General features: G+C 34.9%; 1 protein-coding gene across 2 annotated transcripts in view; it reads left to right on the top strand.

Moving 5' to 3' along the window:
* Positions 1-305: 305 nt before the first annotated feature.
* LOC140743293 (palmitoyltransferase ZDHHC3) overlaps positions 306-16747 on the top strand; it is a 42913-nt gene continuing 26471 nt past the window's right edge. For both annotated transcript variants that reach the window (XM_073074456.1, XM_073074457.1), the window contains exons 1-2: positions 306-627; positions 15875-16032. In XM_073074456.1, coding sequence (XP_072930557.1) covers positions 15892-16032 — 141 coding nt within the window. In that variant the 5' untranslated portion in view covers positions 306-627; positions 15875-15891. The remainder of the gene's footprint in view (positions 628-15874; positions 16033-16747) is intronic.

The raw sequence follows: 16747 nt of genomic DNA, 5'->3' as shown, positions 1-16747 counted from the left end.
GATTAAGCGCTCCTATCATTGTTTTCTTTATGATGTGAATTGTGTATTAAAATATTTTTCTTGAATAGAAATAAAACCAATCGTAAAAAATTCGACAAATTGCATTCCCGTTTTATAAATCGATCATCCCAGCAAAATTGATGCTCATTTAACTTTTTCAACTAATCAATATCGAAACGAAATCGATATAAAAGGCGATGATCATTCGTTTTTTATAGTCTGTGGTTATCGTAAGTTTTTGGCTGAAAAGGTAAGAACGTTTGCCAAGAGTTTAAAAATCTAAAAATATTTTGCAATATAGCAAACTCGCTATTTGTCGGCGGAGTGAGAGAATGATTTCGTTTCGTTTTATTGATTTTGAATGAAAGTCTGATAAGCAAAACTGAGTGAAATCTAGTTGATTAGTTTTGTATGTGTTTAATTATTTTGTAGCTGAGTGAAACGCACTTCATAAACTATGAGACTTGTGCACGACCTTCTTACTATTAGACCCTGACCGTCAAATTAGTTAGGCTAAGTTTTTTGGGCAAATTCTTATTAGAAGGTAAATCATAACTTTGTGTCTTCATGAACGGACTGAGAGTTTTCGAGACGTTTAGTTACTTTCTTGGGTTACTTGCAGGCAAGGTGAGTATCCAATGTTCATATATTCATATTTTGATAATTGTTTTGATTAATGTTAAGTACATAACCTGTTGTAAGAATACAAATGTTTTGTTGAATACTTTACGCGGTAGATGTTTTTAGCCTTAGAATCTCTTGGCCAAAGCATGCACATAATGATATATGCAGAGAAAATCTTCATCCACACATATTTCACACAAGAATAAAATAAATCTTAAAGTGGATTTGTTTGAATCAGTTATTACTGTCAAAGATTAAGTTTTAAATTGGTCACTTATAACTCAATTGAATGCTATTTAGTGGCACAATTGGTGGGTTGCTCTTTTCTAGACTTAATTTGCGAGATTTTTTACTTTTATAATGAATAGTGTGAGAATTGTCTTTGTATACAGTATTTATTATAGAAATAATTTAATGTTACAGTGCATTGTTTGAAAATTTTGATGCTTAAATCCACATATCTTAGAGTATTTGGTGTGTTCATTTAAAAATATACAAGGGGGAATACAACTAAATCTTAATGCTATTGAGCTTAGTTTTATGTATGGTTAAACATGCTATCCACTTAAGACATTTTAACATACTTTAAAGGATGCAAAATGGCAAATTAACATGCTAATATCAGCCCTGTTTTACGTTAATGAAAGATATCCATAAGTTACAAGTATCTATTTTATTACAAGCGAATACTCACCTATTTGCTTGTATTATTCCTAAGCCGATAACGTACCATTGAGACTACCAAATTAGTCTTTAAGAGTAGCAACTCATCAGAATAGAGGCACCACAATACAAGGACATTTGTAATCAACCCCAGATAAGATAAATATACTACTTGTGGTCGTCCACAAAAGGGTTGCTATCTCCGAGGACTCCATTGGAACACCTCGGATATGTCTCTTGTACTATATATATCCTTCAAAGCAGAACACAGCATTACCTAACATTGCTCCTGTAAAGCAGGAATAGGTGTGGCATTGGAGGCTCCATAGTTCAACCACAGAGGGCTCTATCACGTTTAATAATATTACTGTCTATAAAAATATGCATTTATGATTTAGAGTTCATGAAAACCAAACAAGAGGGAGTACAAGTTAATAGTTTTTTTTTTAATAATATAGAAGTTATAGACGAGCATGCACTCCACCTTATGGTTAGTGGCTATTTCTGCTCATGGACATCTGTTATCAACCCCAGATAGGATTAGATATTCCTATTTGAGGTAGGCCACAGATGCACCGCTACTCCTGATTATGTTGGAACACCTCAAAAAATTATGTCTCCCTTACCACAATACCTTCAAATTAAAACACAGCAGCGCTTAATACTGTTGTTATTAGTCAGAACTAGGTATGGTGGTGGTGTTGCTGGAGTCGAGCCACAAAGAGTTCTACTACCTTTAAGTCTAAGTAGCATATTTTTATTGTAGCGTCAATACACAACTATTCTACTGCTGGGCACAGGTCTCATCTTAGAATGAGTTCGATTTAACCTTAGCTTATGGACCTGGGCAAATGCAGTTTGATAGATTCACATTTCACCATTGAAAACTATTTTTACCTGAAGAACTTTCAGGTGTGTAGATTTGATGATAATGTTTTGTATACTCATTAATTGTTGTTTCCTTGAGGTAACTTGTCTGTGATTGGCTTTAGGTAGAATTTTCTGGTAGATGATATTAAGATGCAGTAATTATAAGTATATAGGATAAAACATAGGTATTTTGAGAAAAAGAAAGGACATGGAGAACTCTCTTACGTTTCAAAATGCATGTACAATTGGGGATTTAACTTTTTTGGATAATATTATTTAAATCTCTTATGTAGTTTTCATTATTACATACATTTTTATATTTAGTAAAACATTATAAAAAAAAGTGTAAAAAGCAGTGATAGTGTTATGGTTAAGAAATTCTGCTTCTCGAACGACGGATCCCAGGTTCCGAGTTCCAGGTTCCAGGTTCCGAGGTTCAAATCCCAGACAGGCACCTCTGATTTTTCTAAGTTATGTGCATAATAAAAATCAATTATCATTTGCTTAAAACAGTGAAGGAAAACATCGTGAGGAAACCTGCTTACCTGAGAAATTTATATTTAAAAAAAATCTCAAAGGTATGCAAAGTCTACCAATATGCACTTGGCCAGCGTGATGGACTATGGACTATCCTTCTCATTCAATGAGGAGACTCGTGCCCAGCAGTGGGACAATAATGGGATGATGATGATGAAAAGTAAGTTAAACGGGACTTGTGAATATTTACAAAACTGTACGCATTCTCTCTGTCTCATCTGTACATACTGTCGCAGTCTTATCTGTACTCTGGCTATTACGCAGTTAATGCATTTAATTCAACACTGTATAATATCCAAAATGTAATTAATACAAAAACAAAAGCCATCAATGTCATTCAAGTATAATAATATTTTTTTTTGTTTTAATATTTACTACGATCTGTCACACCTTTGGACAATGAATAGTAGGTTGGTTGGGGTTCAACATAACATGCACGGCAACACGGTATGTGATCTGTGTCACATTCTACTTTACTATCCATAAATACATAGTTTTATTTAAGTATGTCTTGAGGCATTCTTTGTTTCATGAGGGTCTTTGACAAGGGGTTTGGGTGGTTTATTATTCTTTTCTAGTAGGTTTTAGTATGTCGTACTATTTCTTGCCTCACTGTGCTGACTTGCAGGTTGTGATGTATTTGTTCGTTTGTGATGTACCATGGAGCGTTGATTATCATTCTTAGCATTTTATTTTGGAATCTTTGCAGGGTTTCAATAATTGAGTGAGAGGCTGCCCCCCATAACTGACCAGCTCCAGATTGGTTTATGTATACTTTTGTACAGGAGAAGTTTATTACTCATGGATAGTTGTGATCGTCAACCTATTAGACAGTAGAGTATACATATTGATAGACCCAGTTGTTTACGTTTGGTGAAAATATAGTATATGGTACACTGCCTTGTGGGACTCCTGCGTTGATACTGCAGAGGCCTGAGAGCGTATTGAGAGCGTCACCATTTTGTACTAGGAAGTGTCTATTCACTATGAAGGATTTGAGCACTGCATACATGCAGTTGGGGAACAGTGATTTTATTTTGAATAGAAGCCCTTCATGCCACACTCTGTCGAAAGATTGAGATATGTCAATAAATACACTCGCACAGTACTTCTTGGCTTCAAAGGATTTATCTATTTCTTTAATTAGCCTGTGTACCTGGTCTAGACCATCAGGAATAAATCCATGCTGTTCAACTAATGGTTGAATCTGCGAGAGAAGCAAAGATTCGAATATCTTGCATGGTATGGGCAAGAAACTTATTGGCCGGTATGATTTTGGGTCCTCAGATTTTTTATGTGGCTTTAGCAGCATTATTATTTGTGCAGTTTTCCACTGTGGTGGTATACATTGAAGTCTAATTATCGCATTAAAAATTGCTGTAATTAATGTAATACCAGATTCAGGAAGTTCTTGTAGGACTTTATTGTTAATCAGGTCATATCTTGGGGCTTTCTTCGGATTGGCTTTTTGTATTGCTCTTCTGACTTCTTTTGTTATAAATCGCATTGGTAGGACTTCATCTGAGTCTGTTGCTTTCATACATTCTGTCACTTCCCTCTCATGTTCTGGAGTGCCTTCATATGGATGAAGTTATATTTTCTAGATGCTCAGCTTTTTCTTGGTCACTTCGTGCCCAACACATGTGAGGTCATTATTGTCGATCGTTTAATATTTCGAGTTGCTTTCCAGAGCTAATAAATAATCAGCAGCTTTTGATCCTGATCAAGAATGTGCTTAAGTTCTTTGATTTTGTAGTTTAGTCTTTTCTTGGTATCAGGGCACCTGTTGCGTTGCCAAGGTTTACGGAGGTCTATTTTCTCACGTATTTTATCCAGAATATTTGTGGGTATATGTTGGTAAATGGGGTTATGTTGGTATATTGGAGTCGAATTCCAAGCCGTGCTTTGGATATTGCCAGTGAAGAATTCAATGGCATTACTGAGGTCAGTTCTTGTTTCAAGTGGTACTGGAGTTCTAATCGATTCTTCCATAAGGGCACGAAATAAGCACTAGGTAGTTTAAGGTAGGTAGTTTAGCTGTGCAATGTACATTTCCTGGAGGTTTCTCTGGCTTTCGCTGCAATTTCCACCAGGAAGGGAGAGTGATCTGACGATAAGTCCCAGCAGCTATGACAAGATATGGTACTTTGGTGGTCACCTTTGGTGACACAAAAGTCTATTGTATCTCTTATTTTCCCTTTATTGATGGGCCAGTATATTGGTTGTCCTGTTGAGATAACATTCATAGTTCTTGCTTCTACACTTTTGAGAAGTTCACGACCTCCTCGCAAAGTTAATAATATTAAATGTGCACAAAAATATTTTTCATACAAGAGCTTTATGTTAATTTGATGTTTGAATTTCAATATCATTCACAAGTCTTCCGACTTGTTATTATTTAGTTTAAGCCATAGTCACACAATGCTGGCTAAGTTTTAAGGCGAAATGATAGCCCAACGTCCTTGAGAATCGAACACGACACGGTAGGCAGTAAGCGGCCAGCGATTACTGCCTCGCGCGCACGCGCACTCCCCCGAAAGTCAAAGAGTAGGTATTTGAAACAGATGCGTTCGAAGCATTTTTGTCACCTATGGACTTCTATCATCATAACATGATTGAATGTAAGCAGACTTCAAATATTTGCAGTGCTTATTTCCTGAATAGAATATTGTTTAGTAAGTGCAGTTATTGTTGTAAAAGTGAAATTGGAGATTTTTTAAAATTCATTACTAACCAACTACTTCTTTAAATAAGTACTAAAATTAGGAAAATTTTAATTTATATTGTGAAAAAAATTATACCGCATGTCTGTGACGGGACCGGGAGCCGGTTGCACAGTGAGTGAAAGGAACCGGTTCCACAGATGCGCCATATGCGTTTTTTAAAAGGTACACTTTTTTATTGTGCTTATTCTAATAAAAAACTGAAATGTGGAAATAACATCTTTATTGAACGTTTCGTTAAGACCGTTTAAAAACAGTCTTGAAAGTACCATTCTATAGCTATCGTTTATTTTAACATTTTTAACGTTAAAATGGCATTTTCTCCATTTTATAGGGATGATGAAAAGGGTTCTAGCTATTCGACGAAACATCACGAAGCTAAAATAAAAATCTTAAATCCACTAAACGAACAGAAAGTCACTAAACGTTCTTGTCTTCATTATGAGTATCAAAAACAACGTGAAAATGACCCGATTTCACGACTGTGCATAAAAATCACATCAAATCACTATGAATACGATAGTTCTCTTTTTGCGGAAACACTGCAGTTTCGTTAAATCAAGCAAAACTCGGTAAATTTTAAATCTCTAATCAACGTAGATTCTAAATACATAGATTCATCTGTATTGCTTTGGTTAGAGTTTGACTTCCATATATCTTTTTTTCTTCAACATTATGATAATAGTTTAATTTACAGGTACTTTTTTTTCCTTCTGTGTTTTTTTTACTGGAGCTTGACTTCCGTATATCTTCTTCATTTTCTTTTTCTACAGTTTTTTGTTTTTTTTTTTGTGGCTTGCCAGATTTATCGTTATTTTCTGTACTCGTATGTTTTCGCTTTTCTTTATATTTTTTTTCTTCGATCGCGCTTTGAATGTACTGGGGATCTCTTATTTTCATATTTCGTGGGAACCTGGGATCGACCAGTTCTGGAAGTAGACATTCTGTATAAAATGTGCACAATTTTTCCTCCATTTCGTTCGCCCAGAAATTATCGTCTTTGGGAATCAATTCTGTCTGTAAAGGCCGATCCTCTCCCGTCCAAATGCCAAGCAAACCTTTTGGTCTTTTGGTTATATGCAATTGTCCCTGTATTTGAAAATACCAAGCGTGCGTTTTGTTTATAAACATCTCTCCTTTATTAATTTTATAGAACGGTATTTTCTTTTTCTCTACAGCTTCTCTGACATTTTTATTGTATGCTGTTATAGGGCATTTAATTTCGACAATAGTATCAGCGCCAATCAAGCCATCGGGTGTGGCTCCAAGAAATTGAATTACTTCGTCTACAAAAAAGCCCACAGGGTGCAATTTGGACATTCAGTTGTCTGTCTGATGCTAGCTGATCTAGAGTGGCATCTTGTATTCAAAAATATTCAGAGTCCACTCGCAATTACAACAATATTTAATTATAATTAACTATTTACGAAGAGTTTGTACACTAATAAAAATATGTATATTCAGATGTCTACTTACTAAAACAATAAAATCTAAATATTTACAAAGTTATTTGCACACTAATAAAAATATTTATATTAAAAACGTCCAAGCGTTGTAACAAATGCACTGTCTGAACTGTTTACTCTTTGACGCAAAGTGTAGAGAGCGGAGCGCGCTGACATGTGACACAACCTCCCCGTGCGAACGCTTGGGTAAGACTGGCCCACGCGTCTGAGACAGTCGCGGCGCCATCCGCGAAAGAATAATATGGTGTTATTGATTTAATAGCACTTAAGTAGTCATTTTCCAAAAATTTGAACTTAAATTTAATAAAGTAAGAAATTGTCTATAATAATGTAAAAAAAAACATTTAAATCGCTTCAGTCCTTTGGAAGCAGTAAGCAAATTCCTGCAAATATATAGACGATATAATAGATTTTTTTTCTTAAAAACCACCAAAAATAACGATAAAAGTAAACTTAAGATTTAAAGTTTATTATATTATGCATATTAGGTATATTTTATTTTTTAATTTGATAAATCCGTCTAGTAGTAGTAGGCCTTTAAAGAGAGGTCTATGTCGTAGTTTGGCCTATCCTTTCGCCTTAATTGGTAGGAACATTCCATATACCGCTGAGAAATATGGGTTCCAGACTACCAGTGTACTATAATACAGAAGTAACAAGCAAGCAGGTGTTGCACCTGAGGATAAGTGGCCATAGATGTGTATTATCAATTCCACATAGGAATGGGCTTCTACCTTGTTGATCACAGTCATGTTGCTACTCTTATAGTCTAATATTGCCCCTTATATAAGTAAGCTGAAAACCACATGCTTTCATCGATGCAAATGTGTTTCATGGTAGAAATAGATGGCATCAATAATGAGCAGGAAAAGTTAAGGCCATAGTCACAGAACATACGTTAAGTTCTGATTGGTAGGAGCATTTCACATACCACTGAGATCTGTGGGTCCCAGACTACCAGTGTTATAACATAGAAAAACAAGCATGAATTCCACCCGATAGTAAGAGGTCATTGCTGCCCATAGATAGATATTAACTCCAGGGGTTCTACATGATGTTGATCACAGACATCTTACTATGCCAGTGGACTAATAATCTTGCCCCATATATATGTCAGCTGGAAACCACAAACTTTCATCGAAATGGGTGGCGGTGGCTCTATTAGCCCCTTTCCCCCCTCTTTCGAACCACAACTATTATACTGCTTTCCAAAATATGGAGAAAATAGTTTTAGCAATGTGTGTTGTTCTAAATTTTAAACAAATTTTGCAACTGAAACTAATACATAAATGACTAAACTAAACAGGCTTACAGCAATACCTGCACGAGCTACCTGCTGGAACTTTTTCAATTACCTATGTACGTTTCGTGAAAAACTTTTAATTGAACAGAGTTACGTTTGTTTGTTTGCAGTAAAGTTGGACGGTGAATTCATGTGAAAAATAAACCTTTCAGTGCAACTTATTTAGTCTGACTTTCTGTTAGCTTTAATGTGGTCAATGACAATGTTTGTCTTTCATTACCCACTGTTGGGCTTAGGCTTTCTATCAAAAAGAAATGAATGAATAAAAGTTGAAATTTTGTGAACATTATTTAGTCATGTGCAGATTGGTTCAAAAACGTTGAGCTCAAAATTAAAGAAGGATCATTAATTTTTGAGAACATTATCTTCTAACTATTCTTCTGTGTTATAATTATGTTCTAAATGTCTTACGGATGTCTAATACTTTAAGAAACCAGACAGATTGAAGGTCTGCGTTACTGGAGGCCTTTATAGCTGAAGAAATTTCTAGATTTATTTATAATTTGTATATCCCAAATTATTAAAATTCCAATAACTATATCAAAGTATTCCGTTGTATATTCAATCTTAAAGTATTGTAGTAGTAATCTTGTCCGTATTGAAAAATACAACTGTAGTTAATAGGTATTTAATACCATTTCTATTTAAAAATTCAGGTGTACAATACACTTGACTACAATTTCTATGGCTCACTGTCTACCTTGTTCTATGGATTATAAGTTATAGCTATGTTGATTTACTAGAAATTCTGTACAGAGATAATTACATGCAAACCTGAGTAGCTTCATACTTTTGTACTTCTTAGTACAAGAGTAAGAAGAATGACACTGGTCGTCTAAAATTGTAATTAGCTATGAATGCTAAACTGCATTTCTGAGATTGTTAGCTAACCACGGCTAAGTCTTATCTATATAATTACTACCTTTTACCCGCGGCTTTACCCGCGGCTTCGCTCGCAATCAGGGGTTTTTATCTATCCCCTTTTCTGAACCCCTGACAACATATAAAATTTCATGACAATCAGTTGTACTTGAAACGTGCGTATATAGAAAACAAATTCACGTTCGAATTTTTGTAATGTGAGTTAGGATAGGATTATTATTATAAGATAGAAGTTAGAAAATACAATATACGAGTACATAATGCATTGTTCGTGTCTACCGAGTATACTCTATTTCATGAAACCGGGATATTGGATTCCCGTCTTTCGTCTGTGTTACGTTAAGGTTTAGACAAGGAAATTCCAGTGCTTAAGTTTCAATACTTCCTTTGTTGAATTCCATACACTTCAGTGTTCTCGCCGACGTCTGTGAACGGAATTCGCTGCACAATAAAAATATTTGTGCGTACTTCTTTCTACGTTCGTTTCACTTTATATATATCAGAAATTCCTTAATCTTATGTGTATTATCTTGCACATTTCTTCTTTTAGACAAAAAATGCAGCAGAATACAGAACCTTCTCCTTTTCAAGGGCCGTTAAAAAGGATCTAACCTTTTAAGGTACATGTAAGTTTACAGTTTTTAAAACAATTAGTCTTCGTGGCCAGTGATAAAACAATCGATAGCATGGTGCCCATTAATAATCAATCTATACAATTATGTATATCCAAGTATTAATTTTTATGGACCCAGTGAGAATAAAATTTAAAAAAATTATACTTAGGTATTATGTACATATCTTGTGTGCTTTTCCTTTAGTTTGTTTTCTATTTTGTTATTGTATTTTGTTTGTAATATATTTCAACTACACTGTTTTTTTATTTTACTTTAAACATGCAAATTAAGTTGCTTAAGAATTTTTACTTTTGTCTATTTTGTTGCGCGCGCTTTACTTATTTTATTTTTTAAGAAATTTTGAAGAAAGTACACAGTCTACAAAAACAAAACGCACAGCTTTTATATAATTTAATACTTCGAAAGGAGAAATGTTTAGAGGATCTTTCATTATTTTCTTAATGTACTCGTAGATGCTCTTGATTTTCCTTCCCTTACTTATATCTTAATTTGTTTGGAGATAGTCTAGGAAATAAATTTAAATTGGCAGCCTTAATTGCATTGGAGGAGGAAAAGAACTCATTTAGCTGTTGCACTATTTATTTTGTCTTCACTTACGCCTTTAGCGTTGGCGTAATAAAACTTTAATAGAATTGGGCTAAGTGGATGGTGTTCTAATTCAAAATAATGTACGGCACATAGAGCTTTTCGCTGTATAGTGAACTATGTATGCCAAGTGGTTTTACTTGCTTTTTAAAATAATATCCTCCCCACTCTTCCACTATTCCTGCTCCCACTCGCTCTGCTCTCCACACCCGCTGAGTGAAAAATCCCAATAACCATTTTAATTAAACCCCTCTGTATATGAAGGCGAATTCTCCAGATTACCGACATTTATAAATTCTTTCCTGAAACCTTCCGTGATAACTGGCTTATTAAATTCTAAGCAAAGAAACTTTTCAGTGTTATGTTTAGTATACCACAGCATACAATTAATATGTCCATATTTTTTGCCCTTAAGGATTTTCGTTTATTATAAAATAGAATAATTATTAATGTATAATTTATTTTATGAAAGGAAGCCTTTACTTAAATATCTGGAGGCACGGCAGTGCCTCCGCCAAGTCGAGCCAAAAAAAGCGGCACGGCCGTAGCATTCTTTTCCCGAAGCAATTCGGCCCATTTTTGACCCTCTGTAACTTCGTTGCATATGAAGCTAGAAGCCTCAGGAGCCAAGCAAGCATTGTATAGACACGGTGTATTACCAATTTCATTTAATTTGAACCAGTAGTTTAAGAATTACAAGTAGTCAAAGTTCGTAATTTTGTCGATCATCAAAATGTTAAGGCACTTCTAGCAGACATAGAAGGTTAAGATTGAGAATACAATTAGCGTTTAGTATATAACTCACAGAAAAACTAAAATATTTTGCAATTTCTGTCCGGTTATCTAGATACACCAACTACATAAAATAACTTTGCATCCTATATAAGTCCTATATAATCCTATATGATTACAAAGTTACATTTGCAGTTATAATTTATTTACTTAATCAAACTTAATCCAACATTACAGGCTAACTTAATACGTTAGTGTAGTGAAACAACATTAGTAATATAACATTGATAATTAAATTAAATATGAATTGGTAATAAATTAAAATTACATAAAAATAATCAATAAATAATAAAAATGTGTTTTTATTTATTTACGATTATTTAAAATTGCTCGCTTTTTTATTTGCCTTAGCTTGTGCAATTATATTTCTTTATTATCCTCATCCTTTTGAAGACTATTTATGTTGTTTTTGCTTTGCAGTTGGTTTTTCATCGTTTTTTTTGCATCCTATGTTTTATCATGTTAGATATATATTTTTACGTTATGTTTAATTTTGTGTGTTTTAGAGTTAATTTTGATTATACCTACCTCTTTAATTTAATAAGTGACTTAAAATTATGGTCTGTCTGCTTATTTTTGTTCGTGTTAAATCTGTGTTAAAATGTAAGGATATGCATAGCGAAATCTTCCACATTTCTTTAGTTGTCTCATTATTTTTAGTTTTGATTTTTGACATTGTATGTAATTCAAAGAGTTAGCGTTAAAAGCTGACAGCTATGGCGATTTTTCTATTTAACCAGAAATATATTTGTCGTCGGCATCCTAGACCCTAATATTCCAATGGGCTTAAGATAGTAAGACTACTACATCACCACCACGTTAGACAATTCTTTGTATGGCTCCTATTTCACCGGTAAGCCCTTTTGTTTTTTTTTAAAGCCACGTCGCTGGAAAACATCGAAACAAAGAAATTTCACGTGCCGATGATTTGGTAACGTCGATTTCAAAAATATGACACGGCATTGGAACCTTCTATACTGTAGAAGTAGCAAAGCACGCAGTTAACAGTAACTAGCCATTGCCGCGCATTGGTTAACCGAAGTCACCCACCCTTGCCTCGCACTAGGTTGGAAATGCCCGCCTGTCTCTACCATAACACAACTTTACAGCAGAACACAGCAGCGCTTAATGCTGCTTTTATGAGGATGGTGGTAATTTCGACGTTGAAGCACTAAAAAATTGTAAATATTAATTCTATTTGAACTGAAAATCTTTTATAAAATTTTAACTAACACAACATAACGGACACATAAACTGAATTCATTTTCGTATGACGGTCTACATTTCCCTATGACCTAAATACGAATAGTATCGATCGTAATATCCTTGGTTTATTTGTACAGAAGCTAGATCTATCGGAAAAGCTTTCATAGTGCATGGGGAAGCGAATACTTCTCTTGTTATTAGGGTCCCGTTCTCATAAGGTAAAAACGGAATTACTAGGGCCGCTTTGAAAACAAATACTAAAAATAAAAAGTTCCGTAAAGGCACGAGTATTATTCGTAGATTTTTGGTTTATCTGTTGAACCTTAATGGATTTCCGCTTTTATTTTTTAATAATATACACAAAAACACTAAAAAAATAAACCTCCTGGTACGAAACCCTCTGAAGTTCGACTAGTAGGTACTTGGCCAATTATCACGAATAGTTTCATATTTTCAGAATTGCCGCTGAGAGACGCCGTGTAGCTCTCCTGTTAATTAAATTTCATTTCACGCTAAGAGTCTTAAACAGCGAATGAATGCCTCATGTTTTGTATAAAGTTTTATTTTTAAATTGTGAGCGAAATTTCGTTTTAATTAATTGGATTGCTAAATGTAATCGGCATTAGATTTTTGTTATCAAAATGAAGTTTATTTTGAGTTAATTAACGTCGCTTTTTACGTAATTAACACAACTGTTGTAGGGTAAGATATAGAAAAAGATTTTAAATCTATTAAATATGGACTTAGATATTTTATATCATTATAATTACATATAATAATAATTTATTTATTTCAGACAATTAAAATCCATATGAATTGAATATGTTAGTAGGCACCTTAAAAACTATGTTAGTTAAATTATATTAGGTATTTAGTCTAATTATACAGAAACATTCGGATAATGTATGAGATAAGGATAAAACGTATTATTTCACCATTATCCGAACTAACCGTTTAAACAGCGGGCTATAACACAATACCAATAGTTTTCAAGATGGTGTTGGTGCCCGCGGACTCTGTGTACAAGTGAGGCCACTTTCTTACGCATGAACGCGAAATAATCATCCACACGCGCCTCCGCAAAAATACGAGAGGCACGGCAGTGTCGCGGGAGCCCAACAACATCCTGAATGCATTATTATATTGAACACGTAGGGAGTCAACGGTTTTTTGAGTATATATGAACCATAGGCTGCATTTTTTTATAATATAGGAGTAGCAGACGAGCATGCAGTCCACCTGATGGTAAGTGGCTACTGCCGCCCATGGACATCTGTAATCAACCCCAGATAGGATTAGATATTCCTACCTGAGGTCGGCCACAGAGGCGTCGCTACCCCTGAGGACTAAGCTGGAACGCCTCGGAAAAGTCTATATCCCTTACCACACCCTTCAAACCGGAACACAGCAGCGCCTAACACTGCTGTTATTAGGTAGAAATAGGTGTGGCGGTGGTGCCGCCGGAGTCGAACCACAAAGGGTTCTACCACCTTCCCGAAGTATAGGTCTGGAAAAAGTATCTAAACAGCGTTATTTTAGCCTCTGTTGAGCAATGAACAAACCTACGGACCAACATATTAGCTCTCACCGTTAACTCCCTTCCTGCTCTCTCTACATCTGCTTCATCAGTCAATGTCTCTGTGACAATATGTCCTAGGTATTTAAAGCAGCCTACTCTTGGTAACGGTTATGTTTTATGAACGATATGTATTTTGAGATCGAATATGCTTATTCGAATATGCTTATTGCTTATGTCTTAAACAAAAACAATTATTATATCAAGGTGCTATAGCTGTTATACGTCACAACAATTTCACGAATGAAATTAGCAACAATAATTTGTATCACTTTAGGATATAATTAAAAAAAATGTCTTACATTTACATGTTATAAATGTATGCTATTTAGCATTGCTTAAGAGATCTAATAAAGCACGCTTATATGAAACGTCAGTTTAGCAAATTCCTATTGTTCGCTTCATTGAGAACTTTTTACTAGAAAATTCGAAATTAAAGTACTATTACCTTATTAACTTGTCACTTATTCACTAAGGGCCGTTATTAATAAGAATCTATTAAATTTTGTCAATAAAAAATTAAAATTTCACTATTTCTACTACGCAGGAATTGTCTAATTTGGATCTTTATTACGTATTATGATATACATCGATATATATATATATATATATATATATATATATACATATATATATATATATAACAAGTGTAAAATCGTTCGGAGTATAAAACAATAGATGCAATAATCCGCACGGGATCAGGGCTCCTGACGCGCCGCGTTAAATGGCGTGGGCAATCTCATCTCGGTTAAATAAACGGTAATAGGGTTATTTAACTGTCTGTGTTTATCATGTATCAACTGTAACTCGTATGTGTATTACTGCACGGCGCGGGTCCCCCAATTGATAATCGATAGAACATGAGCCGGCTGTTTCAGGGCGGATTAGTGTAGGTTTTTTTTAATATAGGAGTAGCAGACGAGCATATAGTCCACTTGATGGTCTACTGCCAACCATGGACGTCTGTAATCAACCCCAGATAAGATTAGATTTCTACCTAAGGTCTCGGTCTGAATACCTCAAAAAGGATGTCTCCCTTACCACACCAAAGTTTCGAATTAGTGGTCAACGTCATCAGCTCTTTTCTCCAAGCCCGAATGTCTAAGCTCAAGTTTAAATATCGATAAAACTGTTTTAATTTGTTAATAAAGTCGTTATATAAATTTTGCCAATAAAAGTGCCACTTGATATGTTACTCAATCTGAGATAAATTTGGTCGTTATAAAAATCAATTCAAGTCAGTAGGTAGGTAAAATTTAACTCATTTCTATAAAGGCTTTTAAGTGACAGAATAAATAGACTTGACCAGTATGACGTACATGCTAAGCAAAGCTTTTAGCAGCGCATGTGCTCCCAGCCTTATATCAATGGGCGATCCCCGCGTCAGCCCTGTTGCAGCGCCCCGGAGCGGCATTCGCGCGCTGGTTGTTGAAGAGTGCACGTTTGCACGTAGGCCTACTGACTATCAATAGAACAATAGGAATTGTCGCGGTTTTCATATTCTATAGCGATATCTTGATGTTCTAAATGCGGGGAACATCGATTTCAAGTTAGTATTGTTTAACTATCTTAGTTTTAAGCACGAGTGAGTGCTTTATCTCGATGCGATCGGTTGATTAATTCGCGCGTGCGGAAGCTTTTGATTAGTTAATGGCGTGCGTTTCGATTTTCGAGTTTTGGAAACGTTTGATTCTTATGTTCGTTACTGAATTATTTTCGTCGTTTTATATTACGGCAAAAGTTATAATAAATGATTTTAAAACGCGGTTAAAACGTAATAAATAATAAAGATTGAGCAAAAAATATGTAATTAAGTGCAAATTGCAATTGGGTAACTGATCAATATTTCTAAACAGAATACTATTTTAATAAAATACGTGAAAAAAGAAAATTATTTTCAATACAACTAACCTGTTTTGGACCTAAAAGCCCATGGAGACACGCAGACACACAAACACGCATACAGACAAGTGACATTTAAAGTCACACATTAAAGTAATTATTTTTTTCAGATCTGAAGTACTGCTAAATGGTACGTGATTTCTACGACAGTTCAGACGATGACGACATGGAAAGCCCTTACCAAGTAGACCCGGAATGCCTGGTGCTCCATCGGCCCGACCGAGACATGCACAACAGGTGTTGCGCCGGTAGAGCTTGGTGTATTCGGGTAAGTTGAAAAAATCCCCTTTTTAAGACGATAGATACAGGAGTAAGCTGTTCGAAGTTTTGGTCTGATGCCAAAGTTCGACGGGGGAGATAACAGACACATCTTTTACCAACACGAAGCATTTTCATGCTTTTCGGTGGAAGGGTGGGAGGGAAAGCCGCTTTACATGTAGGGCAATCGTGTTAGTCCTCAGGAGTGGTCGCGGATCGCGGTAACGCATTCGTCATCGGCTTCGTACTATACGGTAGAACCCTAGTTTTAAACCTAAGAATTTTGTTTTTGATGTCCATGGGCGACAGTGATCGCTAAATATGTTTCTTTGATTTTTCACCATTAATGTAGAAAAATAGGATACCTACCTTTAATTACGCGAAGGTAACATCAAAAATATAACAATATATTATAAAAGTTTTCACGTTAATTTTCCCTTTTTTTTTTTCACTTTCTTAGTATCAATTATTCGAGGTAACCACCATGCTAGACATAGGCCTCCCCTGCAAATGCGGAGATATGCTCGAAGTGGCTGGTACCTATACTCATAAGTTTTTAAATGCTAAAAATGTTACGTAACGCTCAAACAAACACTTTTGTAATAGATGTAAATAGGGTAAAACCCTAGAAGGTTATATTTATTCAAATCAAGTCTTTGACTGACTTGTTTATACAATAACACATTGTATTATTGAAATCAGAGGAAGTGTTGAATTATTTTGAT

The sequence above is a fragment of the Epargyreus clarus genome, unplaced genomic scaffold (genome assembly GCF_041222505.1).
Source record: "Epargyreus clarus isolate Ecla_fem2 unplaced genomic scaffold, WU_Ecla_fem_2.2 ptg000007l, whole genome shotgun sequence".
Lineage (NCBI taxonomy): Eukaryota > Metazoa > Arthropoda > Insecta > Lepidoptera > Hesperiidae > Epargyreus > Epargyreus clarus.
The sequence above is the reverse complement of the archived record's forward strand: the minus strand, read 5'-3'. Positions and strand labels throughout refer to the sequence as shown.